Below are 26,370 nucleotides of genomic sequence, written 5' to 3' on the forward strand. Positions count from 1 at the left end.
ACGGCCGCAGGGGAACCAAACGCTCTGAAGTCATAACGGTGACACCCAAACACCCCCACCTGAGGCCGAGGGCGCGGCCGGCGTTCCCGGAGTGACTCACTGAGGGAAACTGGGCTGGAACTCACAGCAGAACAATCCGGACCGAGAGCTGCAGCTCCACACCATCCGTCTCCATGACAACCAGTCCGAGCAAAGCCGGCTTGATGGTTTGAGAGTCGAGCAGATGAAAGACAAAGAGTGGCTTTACAGACGACGCATTCTCATTTAATCCCACAGGTTTCACTTCAGTCACAACAAAGAGTCTTTTCCTGTCAGCATTTCAGGATCACATCAAAGTATTCGGAGTACATTTAAACTCTATTTAAACCACAATCTTCTTCATTGAAGGAAAAATCCCTGTGTGGACGTCGCTGTGGATTTTCCAGCATCTGTCTGTAGCTCCAAAGTCCTGCTGGTTTTCAGACTGGATCACCTGGATCCTGCAGGAGTTTGGGGATGCTCCCTCAGCAGGACTCTGGTTGTTCTGAGGAGAATCCAGATGTTTCTTTGACTTCTGGTCTTTCTGTTCAGGAAGTTCAGAGTCCTGAACTCTGACCCGGGTCAGGACAGGCATGTGGTTCATTTTGGTAGCTTCTCCACATTTGCTGGTTAATTTCAATGCGTGATGAATGACAGACTTAAAAATGTCTTTGTACATTTTTCAGAATCGTGTCAACATTTTTCTTTGATTTGAATAAAAGCAGCAAGTTTACAATCTTTATTTAGAAAAAAGTTATAAAAATAATAAAATTAATGATCTTTGCACACTTTTTAACTCAGGGCTGTCTAAAAAAGTCAAATGGTCAAATAGTCAAATTATTAATTAAAAAATATTTGATAAATACACTACAGTGATGGAAACGTATTAGGCCAATTCAAATTGTTGTTGTTGTCATCTTGTGTTTATGAAGAAAGAGCAGATATAACATCTATGTCCAATTGTTCATAGCATGTTTTATTTTGAAATGCCTCATTTGCATAATTCAGTAGGAATCATTGACTGTATAAGAGAACTGGACTGAGTGACTCCACCCCCCCAATGGCGTTCTAAACAGGAAGTGGCTCCAAGAAACCTAAATCCCATAGACGTTTATAGAGAAATACACAGCTGTCAATCAGTTGGTCAAGAGAAACATTCTTGCTCAGATAAGTCATGTCAGTTATTAACTGACCAATCAGATGCCCCAATAAAAGTAGGTGGAGCCTGCTGCCCCCCACATACACTGTTTACGTGGTAGGGGTGTGTTCTCCCAATAAGATCACTCCTGATTGGTGAGAGTGGTTGTCATAGAAACCTGGATTCAGACCTTCAATCACCATCACTGATGAGTCTGGCTCCAACATGGCGACTGAACTGACTTCATTTGGTTGGAGCTGGAGGTAAACCGTTTTCTACGGACGACGTCACGCTCAGTCCGGATATGGCGGCTTGCTCTGTAGTGGATGGAGTCTCCATGGACCAAACGTTCTGACATCATTCTGCTCACAGCCAATAGACATTCAGTTTCAGTGAACACGGTCCGCATGAGGCGCCATATAGAGCTAGCATCTCTGCTATAACACAGAATCGAATCATTTGAAGCTAAATTCTGGTTTAATTAGATTTAAAAAGATTTCCATCTAAAAGGTTGTTTTTGTTTAGTTTTCATAAAGCTGTTGATGTAAACGTCACAAATGTGAGACTTGCATTGAAAACAGGAATTTTTATATTAAAATAAAAACAAAAATCTAAAATGGATTTGTTGTCTTTTAAATAAAGATCAACCCAAATCATCACACTTCCACCACCTGTATGGCTTTTTCCCATGATGCACCCTGGCATTTTTGCCTCCCAGGTAAGTGTTGCCCGCACACCTGATCATCCGTGTGGACCAGAACCCTTTTCATCAGGTCTCTCACATCGGAACCAGAACCAACGTCTGCCGGTTCTGAAGCACAGAGGCTTGTTTTGTTTTGGGTCAGATTCCTGCTCTGCCGTTTAAGGAGGAACCCGACTGATCCGCACATCGGTTCTGTTGGTTCTCACTTTTGGGTCAAAAATCTTCATTTTTCAAACTCACCGGCTCAACACTTGAGTTTTTTACTTCGTCTTCCAGTGTTTACATGTAAACAAACTCTTGGTTCCACTTTGGAAATAATTTATAAAATTACAGTTTTTTAAACCCCAAAACCCCAAAAGCAAACACATGAATGGAAGTTTTTCTGACATTTAGAGGCTTTTCTGCTGATTTGATCGCCGTGTCTTCAGAACTACGTGCAGCCGGTTCATCAAAGCTTCTGCCGTTTGTAGAAAAACCAGATAAAAAAAAAATCCTCCTCTGGATCCTCGACGAGAATTTAAAGCCAATGAAAACAGTGTTTCTAACTTGTTCTTGTGATGCTGGAGGACACGTATAAAGAACATAAAGCTTAAAAAAAAGGGGAAGGGGGGCGGGGTTGCTCCGCACCCAAACCTCAAAGGTGGATTTCAAATGAACTCCTGCTGCTCTGCAGAAACTATGTCCTAGAAAACGACAAGTTTTTGGATTTTGTCTAAAAAAAACAGCATCATCAGACATAGAAGAGCACATTTTGACCGTCATTCGTTTTCACCACCAAAAGCTGATCAGTGATTCAGAAAAACAGAAGCAGAGCTGAAACAGAAAAAAACTTATTTTAGCTTTAAGACAGTTTTCTGGCTCGTCCAGAGTCTGCGGACCAAAGCAGCATGGATCGGTTTCACCTCTGACCTTATGGTCTGGATTCCACATAAATGTGCAAAGCGTGACGGCGTTGAGCCGGACCCGGAAAAAGAAGAAAGACTCCGTTTTTTGGTTTTTTTGGTCTCTTCATTCTCCGAGCTCTCCCACCAGCCCGTGGAAGACCGAGGTGTCGGATTGGCCGAGAGCGGCGGGCGTGTCGAAGTCCTTCACCTTCCCAGCATGCATCACCAGCACCCGGTCACAGTCCATGATGGTGTTGATCCTGGAACAGAAGCGTTTGTCCTCAAATGTCCAGAGAACAGGTGTGCAGCTGCAGGGCGGGGCGGGGCGGGTCAAAGCTTCACCTGTGGGCGATGGTCAGCACCGTCCTGTCCTGGAACTTCTCCCTGATGGTCCGCTGCAGCAGCGTGTCCGTCCTCTGATCCACGCACGCCGTGGCTTCATCGATGCACAGGATCTGCACACAAACAAGCCTCGTTATTTATGCAGAAAATCATTCATGACAAACATGCATTACATGTTCACGTCATAGGTTTAGACCAGAGATCAAGAGGAAACTTTAGTTTTTGCAGTTTTTTTACATTTAAACAAATAAAAAATATATATTTCTAGATTTTTTATTAAATCTAGAAATATATCATTATATTTAAACACATTTTAAAAGCACAGAAATATTGAACATTTATGACTGTTTCAATGTAGTCATTTTAGGAGCAGAACTTTATTCATAAAAGTTAAAGAATTTAATTTTTTTGCTTGTTTTCCTTAAAATCAAAAACAAGTTGTTTTGTTTTTGCAGTTTTTACAAACTGGAAATCAAATAAATGTTTATAAAGTGTTTTTTTTTTTTAATTGGACAGCGTCACAGCGTTTTCAGTTTACTGTTTTGTGAAGCCGTTTTCACACAGCAGCAGGTCAGAGACACAAATAAGGATTTAAAAAATAAAACCAGAGGAGAATTCAACAGATAAAGAGCTGCAAGCTATTAAGTTAGAAGCATATTTTAAATTAATTCTGCTTGTAAAAGTTTTTACATTTTTTCACGTTTCAATCTCTTCTTTTAATTTAATTTTTTAAATTCTAAGTTTTAATATTTCTCTCAGGTTGACATTGTTACTTTAGAGTTTAAAGCCGTTTCTTTACCTGTTCTCTGGCTTTATGGCGGTTTGCCTTTCGCTGTCATTCCTGCACAGAATCATTTAGTTTGACAAATTCACATGAACGTTTGATCGCGATCAGATCTTTGTTTTTCTATTCTGTAATCCTGGAGCATTTTTCTACGGAGCTTTGAGAGTTTAAACGAGAGAGAAAAGAGTGAAAATGCTCCCGTCTACCTGAGAAAGGTGGATAAAGTGTGTGGGGAAGGTTTTTACAGCCGTAAACATCTCTGTATTAGGTCTAGTTTTACAATCTGGTTCAGCTCTATGCCGTTTTATGGATGTTTATTTTCATATTTCTAGCTCGTATGAAGGAATTTCTGCAGCAAACCGGATTTCTTTCAGCTGCTTGATACTAAATGTATATCAAAAACCTAAAAATGTTCCTAAATTTATCTCTAAATGGTGAAGGAGGCAGGTTTTCACAAACACTGAGGACAGAAAACAGTAAAAAGATAATTTTGCCCCCTGACGTAAACAGCGTTCTCCACTCTAACTGTCCTGAAAGGCCTGATGGGAAAACGGCGCCGGTGCTGCAGCCACAGCCGGACGGACGGACGTCTTCCTGAACCAGAGACCCTGCAGAGATGAGGGGAGGTCCCGTCTGAAGGGGGACTCACTTTAGCCTGGGTGAGTAAAGCTCGGGCCAAACACAGCAGCTGCCTCTGTCCTGCAGAGAGGCGTCTCCCTCGCTCCCCGACATCCGCCTCCAGACCGCCTGGACGCCGGAGCAGAGAGAAGACGATGTGAGGAGAGGAGAAAACACGGAGAAACCCAAAGCTGAAGGGCTGCTGGGCTCCAACAGAGATTTCAATCCTTGTTTGCAGACATTAAAGATGATTTCCCAGCTTTGAAGTTTAATTTTACTTCTCTAAGCTTTTCTCTAAGCAGCACCGTCTGGATGTTTTTGTCTCATTATGAGGAAATTATTATTAAAATGACTCAAAATCATTTTGTACACAGAGTTTTAGGGCCACCCAAAAAAAAAAAAGGAGAAAGAGAAAAAAAATCTCTCTTGAATTTACGATTCAAAAGTCATAATTAAAAAATAATTATTTGTAAACTCCCCTGAAAAACCGTCGTACTTTTGCTCCAAACTTTTGCCAAAAAAAAAAAAAAGGGATTTAAGAAACAAAAAAACTTGAATTTTACTGTAATTTTTGGTCTAATTTTAAAAATGTTATTTCAAAGTTCAATAAATGTTGTTTTCATGTCATCAATGTCATTATTTAGAAACCAAAATGTAGATTTATATGTTCTAAGAGGAAGTTTTAGATTTGATGAGGATTTACTTAAATGGATTAACTTGAATTTGTTCACATTTTGGTCTAAAATGAATCATTTTCACTTATTACACTCGTTTTTGTCACTAATCAAAATTAGGTTCACAAAAACTCAAAAATACAAACCATTTCTAGATCTAGCAAACATATATTTGGTTGTAGGACATTCAACTTGAAGTAACACTGACACATTTTTAAGATACTTTTCTTCCTTTTTTATTTGATCTGTGGAACTCCTCATTTCCAGATTATGATATTTTATATTCTGTCCACACAGCGACTCATTTATACTTAAGAAGAAATCTTGGCTTCCTAATGATTACTGTGAAAGTGATTCTTGATCCAATTAACCATCAAAACCCATTAAAAACATTTTTTGGGGTTGAAACGAGTTTATGAAACTACTGAATTAAAAAGAACAAAAACTGAACTTTAATTTTTTTTTAAATCATGATTTTTTACATTAAAAACAGAAAATCTGTTTTATAGTCTGACGCTGTTTTTAAAACGCCATAAATGTCTTTCATGCTGGATTTTGGTGATTTTTCTTCTTTTTTCTTCTGTCCTCAATCCTCCAGGAGGCAAATTTAAACCCATTTCTCTCCACTCAAGATAAGATACTTTATTGATCCCAGCTTGGGAAATTGGGTTGTTGCAGCGTCAGCGTTAGGCTCCAGATACAAACACACACACAGTGGGTGACAGAGAACAGATCAACCAAGAGGATGGATGTGACCATTTTCTCATCCAAACTGGATCCGCTCCAAGCAGAACCTTGGAAAAAACCAGAGGAAACCGTTGTTGTTTTTCCAGACCGGCTCAGTAAGTAATACGGCTTTTGGCTTAATGTGCCAAAGTCAAGTTTTTGGTAATGTTTTTGTGACTCCAAAATGTGTAGAGTTACATAAAAAACTCTCATTAAATGGTGAACAGTTTCCTGCTTATAGTTCAGACTAGGCTGTCAAAAACGTCAAGGCGTGGCCCTGAAAATCAAGAGCTCTGATTGGCCGATGATGTTGTATTGTTCACGAAAGGTCCTCTGAGTTTTCTGCTCCTCCCTCCATTCGGGTTTTCAGCTTTGACTCTTTGTTTCTTCACCTTCATCATCATCATCACTGCACATGAATGTCTCAACACCAAAACTCACCCATCCTGCCGACCACAGCGGCCAGGTGACACTGGTCCAGGACGTCCAGCAGCTGCTGGTCCTGGTGCCGCCCACACGGGTCCAGGTTCTCTCTGATGGTTCCGCTGAACAGGAACGGATCCTGAGGAATGATGGCCAGCCTAGACCTATGGGGGGGGGCAATAGGGTACACAGTTTAAAAAAAAACCTCAACACACGTTTGACGCTCAGCACATCAGCTGCTCTGGCCCACCTGAGCTGAGCTAAGCCCACGGTGGCAACGTCCAGCTGGTCCAGGAGGATCTGGCCCTGCTTGATCTCCACCATCCGGAACAGAGCCAGAAACATGGTGGACTTGCCAGAACCGGTGCGACCCACGATGCCGATTTTCTCACCGGGCCGCACCAGCAGGCTCACGCCATCCAGAGCGTTGGGGAGGTCCTCCCTGTAGGCCAGCACCACGTCTCGAAACTCCACCATGCCCCGCTCAGGCCATGAGGGGGGCAGCTACGGGGGAAGAAAATAGACAGGGGGTCAGCCTTGTAACAAAACAGCCCTGATGATCAATTCAAACCACACCCATCAGAGGGGGCGGGATCTTTGCTGCATGAACTTCCTGGTTTAAGGACAGAGCGAGAGACAGGAGCGACTTTAACAGAAGGAGTCAGAACTGGTTTGGATCAGGTTTGGATCGGGTCCTATCTTATGGACTCTTCTGGACTTTAACACTCATATAGACCCCCCCCCCCCCCCCCCCCCCCCCCCCCCCCCGACTCCTTAAGACCCTTCTGGACTAGTCTCCTTTGGACCCCTTGGGACTATTCTGGACTCTTCTTCCAACTCATTCCTGGGTCAGCTGAGACTCTCCGGTCCGTCTCCGGCACAGCTCATCGGGATAACCGTTCGATCCCAGAGAGGCGGCGTCTGAGGCGGCGTCTGAGTCTACGCCGACTCCTCTTTGATGTGGAGCAGCACTGACTCTGTTCCAAAGCGCCTTTGAAATAACTGACCAACAGTTAGTGTAAGTTTGCTGAGAATTGGACCAGCAAGGCGACTCCTCCAGGATCAAAGAACCTCCAAAAAGGAGGTTCCATCATCCTCCAAAGGATTCTGATCCAAGCAGCGCTTTCTCCAAGAGCAGCAGCGTTTTGGATCCCAGCAGAAGGAATAACCTGTTAGGTTGAAATAGAACTAAAACAGTTCTGGCTCTCTTTCTCCAACCTGAACGAACCCCTAAACTACATCAGTTTCACCTCTAAGTTGTGACTGTTGTCTATTGGAAGCCTCCGTTAGAACCCTGTGGATGATCTACAACCCATCTTCTGTAAAAAGGTGGTGAGAGAAGGCATTGTGGGAAAAGTGGGCGTGGCTGGTCTGACCTGAGCGTTCTGACCCTGCGGCTCGGTCTGCAGGCCGCAGGAGTACTCCTCGGTCCGCTCCACGCTGACCAGCTGCATCTCCGTCTGCGTGAAGCTGGATATGAAGCCGGCCAGCAGAGTGGTGATGGACAGCGCGTAGGACAGGGACAAGCCCACCAGACCTGGAGGAGCACAGACGGTCAACCAGTCGCCGCTCTGCTTCCGGCACGCTCGCCAGAACCAGCCTCACCTGAGTCCACGGAGCTGAGCTGGTGCTGGAGAACGGTGATCACCGCCAGGCTCGTCACCACGGCGACGCCCAGCAGCTGCAGCCGGATCTGCAGCCACTGCATGACTGCGTTGCTAAGAAACAGGCACCTTTGGTTCTGCTCCAGACAGCGAGCACTTTCCTCTTCGAATCTGAAGGGAGACGAAACGTTTTTCCTCTACAGAACTGAGGAGCTCGTAGTGACAGACTTCTGTTGTTGTCTGGACCTGGCAGAGCTGGCGCTGGCCCGGATGGTCCCCAGCCCGGTGACGGTCTCTGAGAAGTGCGAGTAGACGGGCGACAGGGTGAGGCTGCACAGGCGCTTCAGCTCCCTGGAGGTGTGTCTGTAGAAGTTCTGAATGCGGTGGTAGATGAGAGCCAGCGGGACCAGAGGAACCAGGACCCACGGCAGGCCGTAGCAGACCACCACCAGCAAGCCCAGGAACCCGAAGACGGTGGCCAGCAGGATGTTCAGGTTGAACGGCAGGCTGTCGTCCACCGTGTACAAGTCCGAGGAGAAGCGGTTGAGGACACGCCCCAACGGAGTGGTGTCAAAGAAGGTCAGCGTGGCCTGAAAGAGCAAAAGCGGAGGGTTTGAACCGACAAAAACAAGTTTAAAGTCCCACTCGCAACTTTATTAGCAGCATCCTGGTAACAGTAGCCAGCCGGTGTCTGAATATTCTGCATTATTATTATTATGATGGTCTGTGGGAACAACTGTCAGAATAAATCCACATTGGGAGTAAAGACAGTTTTTGTCAGGTAAATGCAGATTCCTTTTATTTTGAAATCAAAGACTTTTCTTCTGTTTCTTCTTTTCTGCCAAAAGAAACTTTCCAAATACGTTTGCTCTGCTAGTTTGCGAGTTTCAGTTTAACGGTCGGTGCAGCCGCTTTAAGGAAGTAGCGGTCCGCAGCCCGGAGGGTTGGGGAACCCTAAAGCTTCGTTTCCGCTGAGTGGTCCGGTCTGGTTCAGAATGGTCCAGGAAATCCAGGCGAGCGTTTCCACTCAACCTTAGACCCAGTTAGGGTTACAGGAGTATTCTAACACCTTATTCTGTCTAATGATCTTCAGCCAATCAATGGGTTTCAACAGTAGCCCCGCCCTAACAGCCCGTTCCATTTTTCTATCAACCCAGAGCTAACAGGGGTTCCAAAAATGGTACGGTTGGGTCTGGCTCAATGGGTCAATTTTATAATGGAAAAGCTCAAAATACCGGACCAGACCAAACGGGGCTTAATTTATAGGCCACAGTTTCTGAATCTGCCATTGGCGGATGTGGCGGACCGCTCTGACACTCGACCAATCACTCTCGTCTGGTTTCAACATGGCGGCGCCCGTATCAGGAAGCCACGGTGAGGGTTTTGACCTCATTAGGCGAGAGCCGGAGGTAAGGCGTTGTCTACGGGTGACGTCACACCTCCGTTGTTTTTACAGTCTGTGTGACGGAGAGATGAAGACGAGTCACGTCTTCAGTGTGGCGCTCTGAGGTGGACGCACCTGAAGGACCTGGTCCAACAGTCTGTCGTGGATGACGGAGGCGGCGCGGACGACTCCGTAGGCGAAGAGGAAGGCTCTGAGCGCCGTGAAGACGGTGTTTGCTGCTGCAACAGAACCGTAGACGGTCAGGAAGAACCGGACGTCCCGGCTGGTGTCGTTGGAGAGAGGACCGTGCACAGGCGGAGCGGATCTGCACAAGAAAAGACGCCTCATTAAAAGAAGGCGATTTATGATTTGAAAATGGGAAATTTAACCTTCAAGCTTCATGATGTCGATGTTTTATTTAAATATGTAGTTTATTTTAAATGTTTGCATCTGCATGTTTCTTTAACAAATGTCTGCTTTAAAAAAGAATGGATGTTTTTCTAGTGCAGCTTCTGTGTTTTTAACACAAATTTCAGAAAAATGTTATGAAAATGTCTCATTTTATGTTTGCATTTGGAAAAACCTTTGCAGCTCTTTCTTGTTGTTTTTTGTCCAAATGAAAGAAGAGAAAAAAACCTCCTGATTATTTTGACCTTCAGACGTTCTGGACGACTGACAGACAAGGTTGTTTTCATAATTCCTCTTTCTGACTTCACCTTTGAGCAAAACTTTCTCCCATCACGTGTTCAACAGCTCACCAAAATGTGCACACACCTCGTACCTGTTGAAAATGAATTTTGGGCCTAAAAAATGATGACATCATAGCGGGAGAAACCATCAGAAAAATAAAACGGGGTTGAAAAATATCTTATGAGGTTTAAAAAGAATATTTCAAAATTAACAAACGAAACTAAAGCACATGTCAGGGATAAGGCAGTTTAGAAATCATTATGGGATGTCCCCAGAACCTACAGCTTAGTGGCCATGAAACCAAAGTTTCATTGAATTAAAAAAAACAATTTAAACTCCTCTATAGGGATTTCCGGCTATTGCCTCCCAAGTCTTCGAGTCTCATTGAAAAGCTACTTGGGGCGGAATAAAATGTTGGCATTAGACGTTTGTAGAGCGGCGTTAGCATGGCGGCGTCGCATAAGTGGCGTCCCGCTGTGGCTCGCACATTTTTATATGGAATTTATTGTGAAAATGTTAAACATGAATCGTTGGCTAAAGGTGAACAAGACGATGCGACGCACAATAAGACAACATCAGCAATGTGGCCGTGGTAAAATATGTTGAAACCTTTATGTTGATTTAAATGCAAAGTTTTCTTTTTCTTCATGTATCTCATGCTTATTATGGATATTTAAATATTGCTTCTTGCATTTTTTGTTGTGTAATGATTCTGATTAAAAATATTTCATTTGTATTTATTTTAAACGTATTGCTGTGTTTAAAAAAACATGAACTGGAGTTATTTTTCTAAGTAACTAATTACTTTAAAGATGCAGTAACTGAGTTTTTTTGGTGGATGTAACTAGTAACTAGTAACTCTAAAGTCAGATTCCCAGCGCTGTCAGCTGGTGAACATGTGGGTGGAATCGCTTCAGCTGATTGGTTGACTTACAGCAGCCCAGCAGATGAGAAGAGCAGCAGATGAGGGGATGTGACGGCCGATGAAGAGGAGCCGTTAATCCAGCTGGAAGCGTTGCTTCGCAGTGAAGAAACCCAGTAGGAGAGCCACCAGTCAGAGATGTTCTTTGAGGCTGAAAAAAAGAAAAAAACCACCACAGGAACGACAGTAAAACACGAAGGATGACGACTTTTTCAAATGTTTTCATCAAACGTTTCTTCCCAAAAGCTGCGATTACTTTCTAATAATGGATGTTCTGCAGAAAATGCTCAGCCTCTCAGCCGTGAGGTTCAGTTTAGAGGCTGACCTTGCATGAGGAGCAGAGATAACAGGACAGAGGAGGCCAGGACCCCCCCCATGGAGGTCCAGTAGGTTCGGTAAACCTTCCACGCCAGCCCGCCCGCTTGCTTCTGCTCGCCGCCCACAGGATCGGAGTCATCCTCAACGCGCACATCAGGTGGAGAGCTGAGCTCATCGTCTTCGTCCTGTTTGACGCCATCTGTGGACAGAAGAGATCCGGACACAAACGCCGGTTCTGGACTGTTCTTTCCCAGATCAACCAACACGACTGTCAATAAAACCAAAGCGTTTCTTTGATCTTACCTTTCTTCTCGTCGTCTTCGCTCGCCCTCGTTTTCACCGCCGTCGCGACTAAAGGAAGAATCTCTGCCGGAGTTCCTGTTTCAAAAACAGGTAAGAGGCAAAACCTGATCCTGGATCTGGACTTTGGGATCCTGTGGTTCTGGTGTGAAACGTGCTGAACTTCTCACTTTCTCCTCTTTGAAATGCTGATTTTTTGAGTTTGTGTCATTTTAGTTTTTTAGATTGAAAGCAAACTCAAAGTGTTAACTCTGTGTTCCAAAAGAACGGCCAGCAAAGTCTGGATCGGATCAGAACCGAGGGCTGGCATCTCTACTCACTATAAATATTTAAATGAGGTTGTCTGGCGTTTATTAGGAGTTTCCAAAGTGATAATTGTTCATAAGAAGGCTCCATCAATCAATTCATAATTATGAACTAAGGCAGACTTTTTTAAGGGTTAAGTCAGGCTCAGAACAGAACATTAAACCATCAGGACTCTGAACAAAGTAAATCATTATTTTAGACATTAGAGCTTTGCAAATATGTAATTAATGCTAAACATTTCCACTTGTGTGAAAGAAACTACAGTCTTCTTCCTTTTTACCTCCTCAGCAACAGTTTAGTTGTTTTATTTCCTGCTCTTGTCCCAAACTAGGAATAATGAATTATAATTAATCTGACTGATAGACAAATTACCTTTTGACCTCTGCTTGTATGTTTTAACCTTTGAGGAAAAGGCTGGTGGAGTGTCTCTGCAGTGCTTCCTGCTCCTGTGCTCGGGAATTGAACCTTTGCCTGTGGTGTGGTTTCCCTCAGGGTTTTCCTTTATTGTCTAGGACCTGACACTTTTATTAATGCTTCATTATCCATTATGACTGTTAATAAACCTTAATTAACTGCAAATTATTAATGCTTCAAAGTAGCTGTTAATAGTTAATTAATGCTTAATTATATATTATCACTAACAAAGCGACCCTTATTGTAAAAAATACAACTCAGTATTTTAGAGGAGCTATGAAGTATTAATGTTCAAATGAAACATTTATTGTGTCATAATAAAAATCTACAAACGTAAACCACATTTATTTTTATCATATGAGATAAAGTATTTATATTTATATATAATTTAATGAGGTAACAGTAAATATGTTCTTTGACCTTTTCTGTTTCTTTTATTTTTATTGTTTTGTGTTTTCTTAATATTTAAAATAAAGAAACAAAACAACAAAAACGTTTTTTCACTTTGGGTTATTACCTTTTTAAATGTATTTTAATGCATCACTACAGCTCTCTGAGGCAGCTCCATACCCGTTTGGATGATGGTCCCGTTGTCCATGAGGACCACCACGTCCGCTTGGTCCACAAACTCGATGCGGTGGGTGCAAAGGATTCTGGTCTTCCCCTTCAGAAGCTCCAGGATGCACTTCTTCATGAGGTGTTTGGCTACGTCCGTGTCTACAGCGGCTAGCGGGTCGTCCAGGAGGTAGATGTCTTTGTCCTGATGGAGAGCAGAACCGACACTGAGCAAACATCCTCCTAAAGGCTCAGTAAAAGATCAGTTTCACAGAGATAAGTAGCGTTTGTCATTTTGCATGAATGAATTACCATGTAAGCAGCTCTGGCGAGGGCCAGCCGAGCCTTCTGTCCTCCGCTCAGAGTCACTCCGTTCTCACCCACTTCCGTCTTATCGCCTTTGGGTAAAATCTGCAGCAAAACAGACAAAAAAAACTAAAAAAAGGACTTCATGTGGAGACAATAAAGGAAGAACGAGGCGCCTCCGACTGTGAGGAAAGCCCCACATGGGAGGGATTCTGTGAGAGTCAGGAAAAGCTTTTCTAAACCACAGCTGATCCAGGAAGCGTCCCAATCCTGACTGAGCCCTGCTCTGCAGGTCGCTGAGGCAAATAGCAGGACAAAAGTCCAATTTTCTCCTGCAAAGCACAAGCAGCACAAAGCCTCAGAGGGCAGAAGGAGCCTGGAACCAACAGGGAGTGAATCATCCTCCCAATGAAAACCACAACGACTGATTGGAGGTTATTTACTGTTAAAGGGTCAAAACACTTTCTGAAACCCGAAGGAAAATGAAGAGAAGGGGGCGGGGCTAGATTCACACGTCCATCCCAGTCATACAGGGATTTCTTTACGGAGGTTGACAGCTGCTGCAGAGGAGAGACTCTTCAAATCAAGACCCAGCAGGATTGAATCTGAATAAATGTGTTAAACTCTCCGTCAGATTAACTCGGTAGACTTAACATACGATGCCACAACTAATATGACATTGAGGATGCACAATAAACGCCACATATTAACCAGGAAAAGAGATTTCCTTTGACCATGAACACATCACAGGATGTGTTTCTACTATGAAGGAAAATGCTGGTTTGAGTGTTTAAGTCAGGAAACATAAGTTTGAAAATGTTAGCAGATGCAGAAAGATTTTCAGTGCAGTTAATAAACCTTTTGGTTGATTTTTCTCCCACCGATTTCACACGAAACATGCGGTTACTAAGAAGAAAGTCACTCATTTGGAGTCAACTTAATTAGAGAGATCTTTTTTGTTTTGCAGGGAATCAAGGATTTCATACACTGAGGTCATCTTGCAGCGCGCAGGCCTCGATCACAGCCTGGTAGAAGACGGCGTCGTAGTCTTTTCCAAACAGGATGTTGTCTCGGACGGTGGCGTGCTGGATCCAAGGTTCCTGAGCGGCCAGGCCGAAGCCAGCTTCTCTGTTTGCAACGAACAGCACGCCGCTCAGCCTGCAGGGACGGCAGGCAAACCCAGCAGTCGGTCAGATCCTCTACGCTGAGCAGCTAAAGAAAACAGACTCCTGCGTACCGGTGAAGTTCTCCAGTCAGAGCAGAAAGCAAGGAACTCTTCCCACAGCCGACCTTTCCCACCACGACGACCAGAGAGCCCTGAAAGAAGCAGACACAGAAAAGCAGCGTGGACGCTCACTCTACAGGTAAGCACAGCTGGTTTCTATAGCACCATGTCAGATAAAAACACAAGATGATTCACATCAAATCCAACAGGAACGGGAAACAGTCGTCACTGACGTCAAGATTTAGTCGCACTTCTAGATTTAACAATCAATACATTTAAGATAAAACGTCTCCAGTGAGTGATGTTGAATTGATATCGTGAAGTAATATTTAAATAAATATTTGGTCAGAAATATTATAATTTGTCTCATTTTCAAGTGTGGAAACGTATAAATAAATAAAAACCTTTACATTATCAAGGGTTGCTTATTTTAAATAAATAATGGTTCTGGTTCATTTGTTTCAATGAAGTTTTGTCATTTCTGTTGGTTGTTTCCATGTCAGATAACTGAGTAAAATGATGTTAGAATGAGCTTAAAGCCTCTATTTTCATCTTCTGTTGCACAACAGTAGTGTCTAGTTGTTCTTCAAACTATAGATTTGTATTTATATTTTTCTAATTGGATTCTACACCAATGTAATCATGTTTATGTATGAAAAGAAATGAAATTCAAAGAAATCTGCTGCATCGGGAGGATCTCTTTTGACACGGAATGGGTTTTATTTTGAAAGGAACTTGGATGTGCTACTGAACTTAAATTTGTTCTATCCAGCTATATACCCAGGCTGTGTCCCACCAAGGTGGGGTAGCCCAGACAGGGCACACATGCTTACCTCTGTCCTTGTGTTTGTTCTATGCAACTCAATTATATTAGAAATATTGAAAAGCTACATTTTTATGAATGGATAGTTTCAACAAAGTTTATTCTGTAAACGATGTAGTGTGACCTGGAGGAAAATATATTTCTATTAATTCAGAAAACTGCATAAATGTTGAGGAGTGTCCGTCTCTGGTTCTAGAAGGGATTGCTTTTTCTTTAGCTTCTAAATTCGTGATAAAGACGTGGACTTTGTGTGTAAGCGGCGTGTGTGTTTGTGATCGCTGTACCTTTGTCACACTGAGGTTCAGACTGTGCAGCTGCAGACTTCCTCTGGAAGCTGCAGGTTCAGCTCCTCCCTCTGCGGCGCCGTTGGGTCCGGTCCAGGAGAATCCGGCCTGGTTCAGCAGAACCGAGATCCGAGCGTCTTCAGGAGACACTGTGTGAAGATGCGGCGTCCTTTCAGCGGATTTAATGGCTCACAACTTCAGAAAGACCTGCAATTTCCCTCGTCTGAGAGAAACTTGTATTTTTTCCTCTCATGATATGCAGATTTTTCTCTTTTGAAATCATTAAAATAATTTTTATTTACATAAAAACACGACCAAATTTCATCAAAATTGACAAATTTTGGACAGAATGAATACAAAAAACTTCAGTATAGGACATGTTGCTATGGCAACTGTGAAGCTCTGAGGCATCAGGAGACACTAAAGCTGGACTCCAGGGGGGTATTCAGAAAGCAGGTTATGCTAGCTCTCACGGTAAGTTTGAGGCTAAGGAAGTTGATAATCTCAGCTTTCGGTTCCAGAAATTGAGGTATGTTTCAGGGTAGGTCAAGTTGCCATAGCAACTCATGCTCTAAACATAACCTGGTCGGGAGCAGGTTTAGTTGAAGCTTAGTTTGTTTACAGAGAGGTGCAGCAGCATGGCGTGTCCATTTGAAGATGATTTAGTGGATGAAGAAGCTCAGATAATACTTTTTCCACCGTGAGAGGGTGATAAGACCACATATGGATGTTGGAAAGATAAAATTTATACTTTGATCTAACTTAATTATTTACTTCAGGTAAGATAAATCATTTTTTTGTTAAGTCAGCTTAAAAATAACACGTAGTTTTCATACAGTTATTTTACTTTCATTCAAATCAATTCAATTAAGTAGGTGTAACTTCGGTGCTGCTGTTAGATCGGCACCGCAAGGGATTGTGGGATACCATTCCCTTTGCCTGTCTGGACGGATTTGGGTTTAAAGCGTGGCTTTTTGACCAAATATGTTTAGTTGTTTAGTTGTTTTACTGTGTTTTACCGAGTTATTTGTCCGGTTATGTTTAATTATTTCTGCACCATGAGTGAGAGGGAGGGAGAGGATGAGGAGATATTCAGCACCACTAGTGCTCTATGGTTTAATGTTAAAGTCGGAGAAATAGTAAATGATGATGTGTTTCATTTAGTGAATCCATTTTGCTTCTTTTTTATTATTATAAAAGTGAGAATATCTGCAGGCTCAAATTTAGACATATGAGAGTTCAAGAATTATAATAAATTAAGATGGAAAAACTTTAATTGAATTGCAGTAAAATTACATTTAGTTAGATAAATATGTAAATTTGAGTTTTAAAAAAAAATGAGTTGGGTAGACGTAATGAATTAGGTTGAAAAAATTTAACTTATTTACTTGTTATCAATTGAAGTAATTCATTTAAGTTGGATAAGTTATATATATATATATATAATATACGGTATGCGTCACAATGAAAATGTAAAGAAGATCAGAAACTTGTGCGTTTACTTTGTCTGTTCTTTTTCTCCAAGCAGAAACTCTGTCTTTTGCTGATGATGCAGCCGTGTTACTTTTTTGATGGACATATAATCTTCATTCGCCGTCATTAATCTCAGACTCCGTCTCACTGAAGAATTGCGCTCTCTTTTTTTCTCCATGTGTTTCCATGGCGACTCTGGAAATCGGCAATCCATTGAGAATGTCTTTATGTACCTGCTGTGCACGTGCATTAACCCAGGGTTAGTGGAGCGTAATTACGCTAACTCATATCCGGTCTTTTGGAACCGACATACCCAGAGTAAGCAAGTTCAGGCGGATTTCAGCCAGAGTTCAGGCTTAAAGTCGGGGTAGTTTAAACATGCTTCCTGGAATACCCCCCTGTTTACTGTTCCAAAACCTGATAAGTTAGAAAAAACAAATGTTTGTCTGAGAATAAAATCAGCCTTTTGTGGAGAGAGTCCTCTCACTCCAAAGTTACTAAAGGTAATTGAATCTAAAAGCTTCTGAAACTTTATTGTTTCTGACAGGTTTACTGCTAGAAACGTTTAAATAAATCACACGTCTGGTTGCTGTAAAAACTGCCGAAAATAAAAGCTCTGCTTAAACTTTGAGACTGATTTGCAAACATTTCTTAAAAAAAAAAAAAAAGGTCAATGTTCGTGCGTTTATGCTCTGAGAGGTTGTAAACAAAAACAGGAAAAACCACCAGAGCGATGAAGCTGCCACACACCCAGGGCGTAGTGAGCCTGCAGATCCTGATTGGTCAGTTTGAAGAAGCGCTGGATCCGTTCCAGAGACACCTTGGCCTCCAGAATGCTGCCGAGCACCCAGGGGAAGGAGTTGAGGGGAATGATCAACAATCCCACCAGGGCGATGGTGGTGAACACCTGCAGGGAAGGAGGCATCATCATCATCATCATCAGGAACAACAATGAGAGCTTCGTCTTCAGGGCCGTGACGCAGAACGCTGAGCTTCTGCGTCACCAGCTTCATTTCCACTTCCTGCTACAGATTTAAATCCCTTTTAGGGATTTCAATCCACCGCCTCATGACTCCTCGAGCATCATGGGAAGATACTTGGGGGGGAAACTCGCAATAGTGGCGTTCTGTTGCTCGCATGTTTTTCACTGGTGGAAAATGTAAAACGTGGATCGTTGACTCAAGCCGAACGAAATGATCCCAAACCTCTGCCGCCGAGGAAATCCAAACGTCTAAAAGTGACATCGACCTGTTTGGCACCGCAAGATGACCATAAGTTAAGCTGGTTGCTATGGAGATAAAACCACTTTTTAAATGAATTTGCTTCATGCAGCTCTGATCTGATATATTTGTGACTGTTGTCGTTTAAGCTCAGATGTTAGGAATTTTTTGATCTTCATTTTTGTGATTCGCATGTTGGAAATAAATCTCCCAGAATTCTGGAGACTAAAATAACTTCAATGTTATCCGTGATTCTCGGTCCCGTCAGTCTGAAGAGGCGTTCGGGTGCAGAAGGTTTCTTTCTCACACACAGAAACCGATTTCTGCTGAAAACCCGCCGCAGCACGCCGGTACCTTGGCGGCGGTCAGCTGGTGCCCCAGCAGCACATAGATCAGGAAGATGGTGATGGAGATGACCACGGGCAGGGCGGCCCAGGTGTACACGCAGACGGCGTCCAGGTACTTCAGGGTTCTCAGGTGGCTCAGCTCTTCTCTGCGGCAGGCCGCGACCTTCTGGCTGAAGTGAGCCTCCCAGTTATAGAACTTGATGACACGAATGCCGAACAACACCTCCGTCATCAACTGAGGACAATTTAGAAAATAAAATGTAAAATGAAAGTTTGATCTTTTCCCGTTTTTTATTTCATCTCCTCTGTTTTGACTTCTTTTTCCTCTTATTTTGTTTATATTAATCGAGGTTTGGTCAAAGCCCTTTGTGTCTTAAACGGTCACATAAATGCGGTTTGCTTGATAAAAGTCTCACCTTGACGCGGTTGTCTTTGCACTCTAGCATGCGCTCGTTGCTGCGAAGGATGCGGGAGGCCAGGAACTTGTTGAGAGGCACCAGAACCAGAACCACGCAGAGTCCTCCGAGGAAAGCCACGCCCACCTGCAGGTAGAGCAGGTACAGGGTGACGGCGAAGCGGAAGGGCAGGCTCCACAGCTCGTGGAAACTGTTGAAGAAGTTGACCACGCGGTCCGTGTCCGTGCTCATCAGGTTCACCACCTCGCCCAGACTGAAGCCGGCCAGGCTGCAGCTGCTGACCCGCAGGGCTTTCCCGTACACCGCCGACACCAGAGCGGCGCGCGCCGACAGCGCCACCTTACAAACCTCAAAAACAAAAATGTTTTGGAGGAAAGAACCTAAGAGGCCGCTGAGGAAAAGTCCCAAAACACATAAAACCCCAGTCTGGAGCGGGGCTCCTTTTTCCTCCACAAAGTTCACCAGAGTGCTGAGGAGCAGCGGACCTGCGAAGGTCGACACGTTCACCGCCACCTTCAGGACACCGAGGAGGTAAAACCTCAAACCAAAGGCCTTGTGCAACACGCGCAGAAATCCCACATCCCCCTCCAGCTCCAGAACCCCTTGGAACTGGGAGCTTTGGTCGTCTTTCCTGAAGTTTCTGGCAATCGGTTTGGGCCACTGGTCCACACGGTCCCTGATCCCGACCCCCCGACAGGCTTCCCAGCACTGATGGAAGTGTCCGCAAACCACGCGGGTCCGTAGTTTCCACGGAAGGTGGTAAACGTCGGCCGGTCTGTTCAGCTCCCCTCGACGGCCTCGTGCCAGCAGAGGGCTCAGCCAAAGGTAGAAGAGCCGCGAGACGCAGCCACTGCCGTCCTCCGCCACCATCTCCCCGGTGCTCGGCCGGCTGCCCCCCGGCTCCACTGCCGAGCCGTCTTCAGCGTCCACATGCAGCGAGTATCCGGCATCCCTGACGCACGGAAATGCAAACGCCAGGAGGTAAAGGAGAAAGAACAGTGCCCGGGTGGAGGCCAGGACAAATCTGGCCAGATTGAAAGGTTTGGTGAGACTCAGAAAGTCCTCATCGTCACAGTAAAGCATCAACGTGAGGACGAGGTTAGGGACCAACAGAAGAACCATGAAAAACAGGACAGGAGGTCCTCTGGTTCTCCTGTGAGCCGTGTTCAGGAGGACCTGCAGGGCGGCAAGGTGGAGCAGCCAGGCCAGGACTCCACAGCCGTCAGTCAGGACGTCCAGGTACATGCGACCCCGCTGGAGGACGGACGCCAGCAGGACATCCGCAGCGGAGAGCAACGCCAGCAGCAGCGCCGAGACCATCCTGAGCGTCCAACCGCACGGAGGACAGGCCTGAGGGACGCTGCATCTGAGAGGAAGGACAACACGTTCACAACGGGTGACCTCATCGGAGAAACATGAAACTGCTGACGTTCCTCACTTTACCTCGCAATGCCAAGATAGTAGGCGCTGACGACCGCCATCCCAGCATGAGGGAGGGCCCCCAGGACCAGCTGGTTAAAGCAGGGGCCGATGAGTCCATGCTGCCACAGAGGAAGAGGGTTCTCCGTGTCCGTCTGGCAGAGGCAGGCCAGCAGCTCAGCCAGCGCCGAGTCCTTCATCGCCTTCGATTGGACTGAAAACCTTCTGAAAAAGATCAAACAAAAGCCCAGAATTCCCGTTCAATCCTACGACGGAGTCAAAGAACCACCGTGAAAGAACGTAAATAAATCTAGCACATTTGTGATAAGTCGTAACTTTACGAGAAAAAAAAACTTTTGAAAATAAAAAGAAAAGCAGATTCAGCGAGATCCTTGAGCAGAGTGACGTCTGTTCAGGCTGAGTTTTTGTACTTTTTCTTTTCCTTTTTTCATCTGGAAAACCCAAACACGACTCTTCCAGATGGCAGAGCTACTCTTTGTTCATACCGGCTTTAGGTTGTAATCGGATTACATTTATGCATTTTGAGAAAGTTTGAGTCTGTTGTTTTTTTCCTTTGTGTGTCATCCTTTTAGACTGGGATGAAACGGTGTCCATATCGATTTCTCTGGTTAAACACGTTAGGTTTGATTGTCCCTTAAAAGTTTCAAAAAATAAAAAAATCTAAACGTAACATTTTATTTATGGAAAAAGAAAAAAAATACTTTTCAAATGATGACTTAAAATTGAATATTAGAACTTCATCCTTGTTATATTTTTAATTTGAAATACTTTTTCACAAAAAGCGGACTATTTAAAATGCGGTGCTCGGCGTTGTCATGGTAACGGCTCCAGCCCTGCTCTCGCCACTTCTTCTCTGAGGGAAGTGATCGTCATGAAAAAAACAAACAAAACATCTTTTTAGCAGGACAGTTCAGCTCTTCCCGTGTTTTTTTTTCTCCAGATGATGAAGCAAAAGTTGGTTTTAAAGAAACAAAGTCTGAAGAGTTTTCCCTCTGCTGTCACTTCCTCGTTGTTACATTTCCTCCTTACCTTCCCGCTTTATTATTTATTTATTATTCCCGCTTTCCCTGCCGCTTCATCCCAGTCTTCAAAATGATCAAATTTACCAAAGTGGTTAAAGAAAATTATAAAAATCCATCATGTGTTTTCTACTGTCTGCTTGCTTTTATTTTATTCTAAAATTGTTTAAGATACAACAAAATCCCCCATGGTGATGTAAAAGTAAAGTTAGAAGTCTATAATAATAATAATATAATAATAATAAACTTCACAAAGCCACTTTTTTTGTTGTATTTTTAGCTTCCACTGTGCCAAACAAAGTCACAAATTAAAATTAAAATACATTACAATAAGGCTGACTGCAATTATTAGGTTAAAAATATTTAAATATAAAAATAGATTACAGGTTAGGATTAAATAATTGGAAAACTGCACGACATTAGCTTCTTAAACCGTTCCCTTCTTACTAGTCTATAGATTTTTACATTTACCAGTGTGTTCCCCGTCAGCTGTGCACATCAGGAAGGTTGTTGGTTTTCTGGCTTTGGGGGCGGTCCTCTGTGTTGATGCTGGTGGTCCCCTCCTCATGCAAACCCAGTGATGTTTCGCCGCCTTTAACTTGTTCCACGCTGAGACATGCGCAGGACAAAGTTCTAGTCTTTATTGTCAGTTTGGAGGAAGTTGGTTTGCTGCCAGATCCACAGGTGAGTCTGACGGTCAGGTAAGCAAAAGTTCAGATGAATCTGGATTCAGAGTCCGAGGTGAAAGACAGCAGCTCACGCCGGGGGGGGGGGTTCCTCACACAGCAGAGACAGCAGAGGCGGAGGAACAATCCGGGAGTCCTCAAGGCCGACGAGGAGGGGGCTGGACTCACTCTGACGGCGTGCAGCGGCGCTTTTCCACCATGTCATGAGGAGACGACTCCTCCTTGGTCTCCCAGGCTGAAGCAGAGGAGGAAAATCCAGCGAGGAACGTCCTCAGGGACAGCCAGAACTCCTAACCTGGAACAGAAGAAAGGTTGTAAACATGAAGCTAGAAGACATAAATCAGCTGGAACATGATTTGATTCAACGATGTCGGAGTGAAACTGAGCCCCTTAAACACTGTTGGACACAGCTGGAGCAAAATGAGTAAAATGAAAGGAAAAAGAATCACGATAAGTTTGGCCGTACAACTGGATTACAGTCACGTGTATCAAATATGTGTACTAATGTGTAAAATTGTATTTGGTTGACAGAAGACAATAGGAAGATTTTGAACAGTTTATTAACAATAAAGACCAAAATTCCTCGTTTGTAAAATAGTACATAATATTCACAGTCTCTTCATTGTCTATTGTCTATTCATTGCTCACTTTTTGTGTGTTTATAAGCAGTTAAAATGATACACTAAAGGTTTTCGTTGAAAAAAATAGCTTCTGCTAAACTCATGACTTGTTTGCCGTTTAAAAACTGATAATCTCTGCTCGTGCTAAGATTTCTTCAAGAGTTTTTAAAATGTTTTTACGCTATAATGTGTGGTTTCAATTATTCCCCCAAAATAAGCAAAGCTGTCAAAAACAAACTGAGTAAGCTCAACCTGATCATGTAAACAAATCAAGTTAGCTAACTTGTTAGCTAAATAGAACAAACTGCTTCCTCGGTTAATCTGAGGCAATAATTAAATTGATATTTCATGTATATTTAAAAAAAGGTAAATATTAATCAGCTTTAGTCAGAAATGTAAATAAAAAAACAACAAGTATAGGTTTAAAAAGAAAAGCAACCTTCGAAATTTTACCGGCTCTGATTTTGTTGACAGGAAATACGTCACAGCGTTACAGGTGACGAGGCAAAGCAAGCTTTTCAAAATAAAACCTACGAACTCAGGGGTTTTCCGGAAAGCAAGGTTAACTTACCCTGACTTTAACCCGGAACTCTCGGTTAAGTAACCCTAAGCTAGCTTACTCTGGGTATGTCGGTTCCGGTGTAAGACAGCGGTTATCAGTTCGGACAATTAACGTCCTCGCGGTCAACCCCTGAGTTAACGCGCGTGCACGGCGGCCACAAAAAGGCGTTTTCAACGAATTGCCGATTTCCGGAGCAACAATGGAAACACGTGGAGACAAAAAGAGAGCTTCATACTTCAGTGAGACGGAGTTGGAAGTGTTAATGACGGCGTATGAGGAGTATAAGCCCGTCTTAACCAAAAAAAGTAACACGGCTGCATCAGCAAAAGAGAGAATTTCTGCTTGGCAACAAATAACGGACAGAGTCAACGCGTGAGTCTCTGATCTGATTTCCTGTTTCATTGGGATGTAAAGTGTTTTTAGGACAAAAGGACAAATATGTAATGTGTGGTTTTGCTTTATCAGGTGTAATACTCCTGGAACCAGAAGAACTCTGAGCCAAGTCAAGATGAAACATAAAAACATTCTCCAACAAGGTCATTTAATATCCAAACTCAACTTACCAACTTATATTTAAGTCAATATTTCATGTAATCTGGTTGTTTATGTAGCCAATAGAAAAAAAGCTGAGGCCCTTAGAGCAGGTGGGGGTCCTCTGTCCCTCCCCCCGGCAGAGGAGCTGGATCTACCCCTGAAAGGAGAACCTGCCATTGATGGGACTCCAGGGGGCAGTTCATCAGACTCTGCTACAAACACAATGGCCTTAGTCAAATGTATAGGTGGGTATATATCATGAGTCATGACGATTTTACCTTTCAATAAATAAATCACCATATGAAGGAGTTATTTGGAATGCCTCTTAGTCATTACTTCAATGTTTTGTGCATTTTTACTTTATATTACTGCGTATGATGATGTATACTGCTTTTCCTGTATAAGTATATACTGAAAGTATCTTATTGGTTTAATTGCAGATGCTGATGGTCAGTTCGTATTAATGGAGCCTCCTGCATCACTACACTCTGTCAAAGTTGTAAGTGATTATTTTAGATCTGTAGTTTTCTGTTTGGTGGATCAAGCATCTTCTTCACATATTCACACTGCAGGATGAAGATGAAGAAGAGGCCGCTTTTGCTGTACGAGAACTTGACTCTTCGAGACCCATGGAGGTACATGATGCCCCCATTGCAATTTTACAGAATATTGCTGGGGCGGGAAGTGCAGATGAGGGTCGGTGTCCCTCCACCATGAATCTCGGCAGTGTAAGAACATCCCTGCAGCTACAATTTTTCTCACGTTTAACATTTGCAAACGTCTAATTCAACGATGTGGAATGGCTTTGTCGTTGTAGCTGCCTACCACAGAGCTGCATAAAGTCCATCTTCTAAGGCAAATAAAAAAATGTGACCTTGAGATGGACCTAATACAACTCAATGCCAAAAAGACCAGCCTAGAGATAGAATTGCTGGAGCGTCAGCTTAAGGTGAGAAACACTTGGTGAATATTTCATCTGATGAATGGAGGATAAAGCAATAAATTTGTATTTTTATTTTATTACAGCAAACAAAGAAATAAAGAGAACAATCCGCCTTTGACTCTTGATTTCATTTGATATATATAATTGTGGATAATCATGTCCCTGCCATCTCTGTGGTCAGCTGGGTTCAATGGGGCGTCCGCTTGGCCGTCTTCATCGAGAGGGGGCGGGGCCCTCTCACCTCTCGTGGTGGCGATGCTAAGAACGACACATTCAATTTATTTAGATAGCCCAACATTTACAACAGTCGTCTCAATGAGCTTCATACCCGTGTAATAAACGTGAATTCATTGGTAATAGCTGAACAAAAATGGGCATCCCTGTCCTTAAGACACTGCTTCTCAGTGAGGAAAAGGGGGAGAAACCTCAGGGGGGTCCACATGAAGGAGGGATCCTCCCCCAGGACGGGGAAATTTTGGTGAAATTTGAGGCACAATGACTCCCCATAAATTCTGGCATCACAAACAGATCCGGGCCATTTGGCTTCAATGTTTGTGATGAGGTGGGTGGCATCACTTATGACCTGGATAGCTGGGAACAGTAATCAGTATGATTAGGACACTTAAGTTTACTACATTGTTGTACTAGGAACGTGTGTTCCATCAATCACATTTGGGAACCCTGAAATGGAAGGATATATGATTAGAAACATTGTAATGAATGTGACTGTAAACAGTATGGATATTTGATAAAGCAGTGCTGTCAAATGAAATAATAGGACAAAGCTGCTATTCTGTGGAATTCCTCCCTTGTGCTATCCTATGACCCCCCCACCCTTACGTTGACGTGTTCTCCCTACCATGACAAAGGTGGATAAAGGTGGAAAGATTTCATGTAATCCATGGACACCAGTGAAGATCACAAATCATTGAAGAAAAAAGGTTCAGAGCACTGTCTAGTGGGTCTAGATGACCCCCCCCTTCCATTGACGTGTTCTCCCTACCATGACAAAGGTGGATAGAGGTGGAAAATTTCATGTAATCCATGGACACCAGTGAAGATCACAAATCATTGAAGAAAAAAGGTTCAGAGCACTGTCTAGTGGGTCTAGATGACCCAACTCCCAATGTTAAAGTGCCTAGGATAGCACAAGGGTTAATGACCCTCAGTGGTCTATGGACAGGAAACCGTTCCTAGGAGGAGTTTGATTGGTAGACATCTTGTCCCAGCTGTCCTACACGCAGTCGCCTTTCCCACGTGTTCATCACCTATGCTGTCCAAAAAAACGAAGGGCGATGCATAAAATGTGCTCAGCGCTGCTGTACGACGTGTGACGTTCAATATGAGCGGCTTCAAAAAAATGAACGAGTCTAGTAAAACGATAACGCTACGGTAAAAAATAAAAAAAAACATCGAAGCGTGGTCTTATCGACGGAGCCCTTCAGTGTTCAAAATAAATAATCCGATGTTTGTTGTTTTTTTTTAAACCAGTGGAGGGCTCCGTACTTATCAGCCTTTCACGGCGGGAAAAAGTTTGATCTGAGCTTCTTCATCCACGAACATAACACCAACATCACCTGCCCCAGACCAGGTTGTGTTCAGAGCACGGGTTGCCATGGCGACACATACCTCCACCTTTGGAACCGAAAGCTGGGGATTCTCGCTTCCT

At 43.5% G+C, this 26,370-nt stretch overlaps 2 protein-coding genes across 5 annotated transcripts; one reads left to right on the plus strand and one right to left on the minus strand.

The window, feature by feature from the left end:
* Positions 1–248: 248 nt before the first annotated feature.
* On the minus strand, positions 249–23,163 carry abcc10 (ATP binding cassette subfamily C member 10). Of its 3 annotated transcripts, none has more exons than XM_023955872.1 (24): positions 23,102–23,163; positions 22,211–22,337; positions 21,828–22,133; positions 20,341–20,541; positions 18,898–20,263; positions 18,489–18,716; positions 17,665–17,821; positions 15,442–15,590; positions 14,347–14,426; positions 14,096–14,267; positions 13,116–13,214; positions 12,819–13,008; positions 11,532–11,606; positions 11,236–11,427; positions 10,923–11,061; positions 9,434–9,623; positions 8,161–8,504; positions 7,916–8,085; positions 7,687–7,847; positions 6,561–6,814; positions 6,329–6,474; positions 4,519–4,616; positions 3,086–3,198; positions 249–3,003 (listed from the first exon to the last, which is right to left on the minus strand). In XM_023955872.1, the coding sequence occupies exons 4-24, from the start codon at positions 20,514–20,516 to the stop codon at positions 2,868–2,870; spliced, it is 4,635 nt and encodes a 1,544-aa protein (XP_023811640.1). In that variant the 5' UTR covers positions 20,517–20,541; positions 21,828–22,133; positions 22,211–22,337; positions 23,102–23,163; the 3' UTR covers positions 249–2,867. The 3 variants fall into 3 exon arrangements, with proteins under 3 accessions (XP_023811640.1, XP_023811555.1, XP_023811590.1); XM_023955787.1 differs by having other exon boundaries at positions 17,641–17,821; XM_023955822.1 differs by having other exon boundaries at positions 17,641–17,821; positions 23,116–23,139.
* Positions 23,164–23,167: 4 nt separating this feature from the next.
* Positions 23,168–24,813, plus strand: LOC101158414. 2 transcript variants are annotated; one of them, XM_004065482.4, is made up of 7 exons: positions 23,168–23,596; positions 23,690–23,760; positions 23,836–24,003; positions 24,199–24,257; positions 24,331–24,486; positions 24,576–24,707; positions 24,785–24,813. In XM_004065482.4, exons 1-7 carry the CDS (start codon positions 23,424–23,426, stop codon positions 24,797–24,799), a joined length of 774 nt encoding a protein of 257 aa, XP_004065530.2. In that variant the 5' UTR covers positions 23,168–23,423; the 3' UTR covers positions 24,800–24,813. The 2 variants fall into 2 exon arrangements, with proteins under 2 accessions (XP_004065530.2, XP_023814389.1); XM_023958621.1 differs by lacking the exon at positions 24,785–24,813 and having other exon boundaries at positions 24,576–24,767.
* The last annotated feature ends 1,557 nt before the right edge of the window (positions 24,814–26,370 follow it).

This window comes from Oryzias latipes, chromosome 1, assembly GCF_002234675.1.
Source record: "Oryzias latipes chromosome 1, ASM223467v1".
NCBI classification, from domain to species: domain Eukaryota; kingdom Metazoa; phylum Chordata; class Actinopteri; order Beloniformes; family Adrianichthyidae; genus Oryzias; species Oryzias latipes.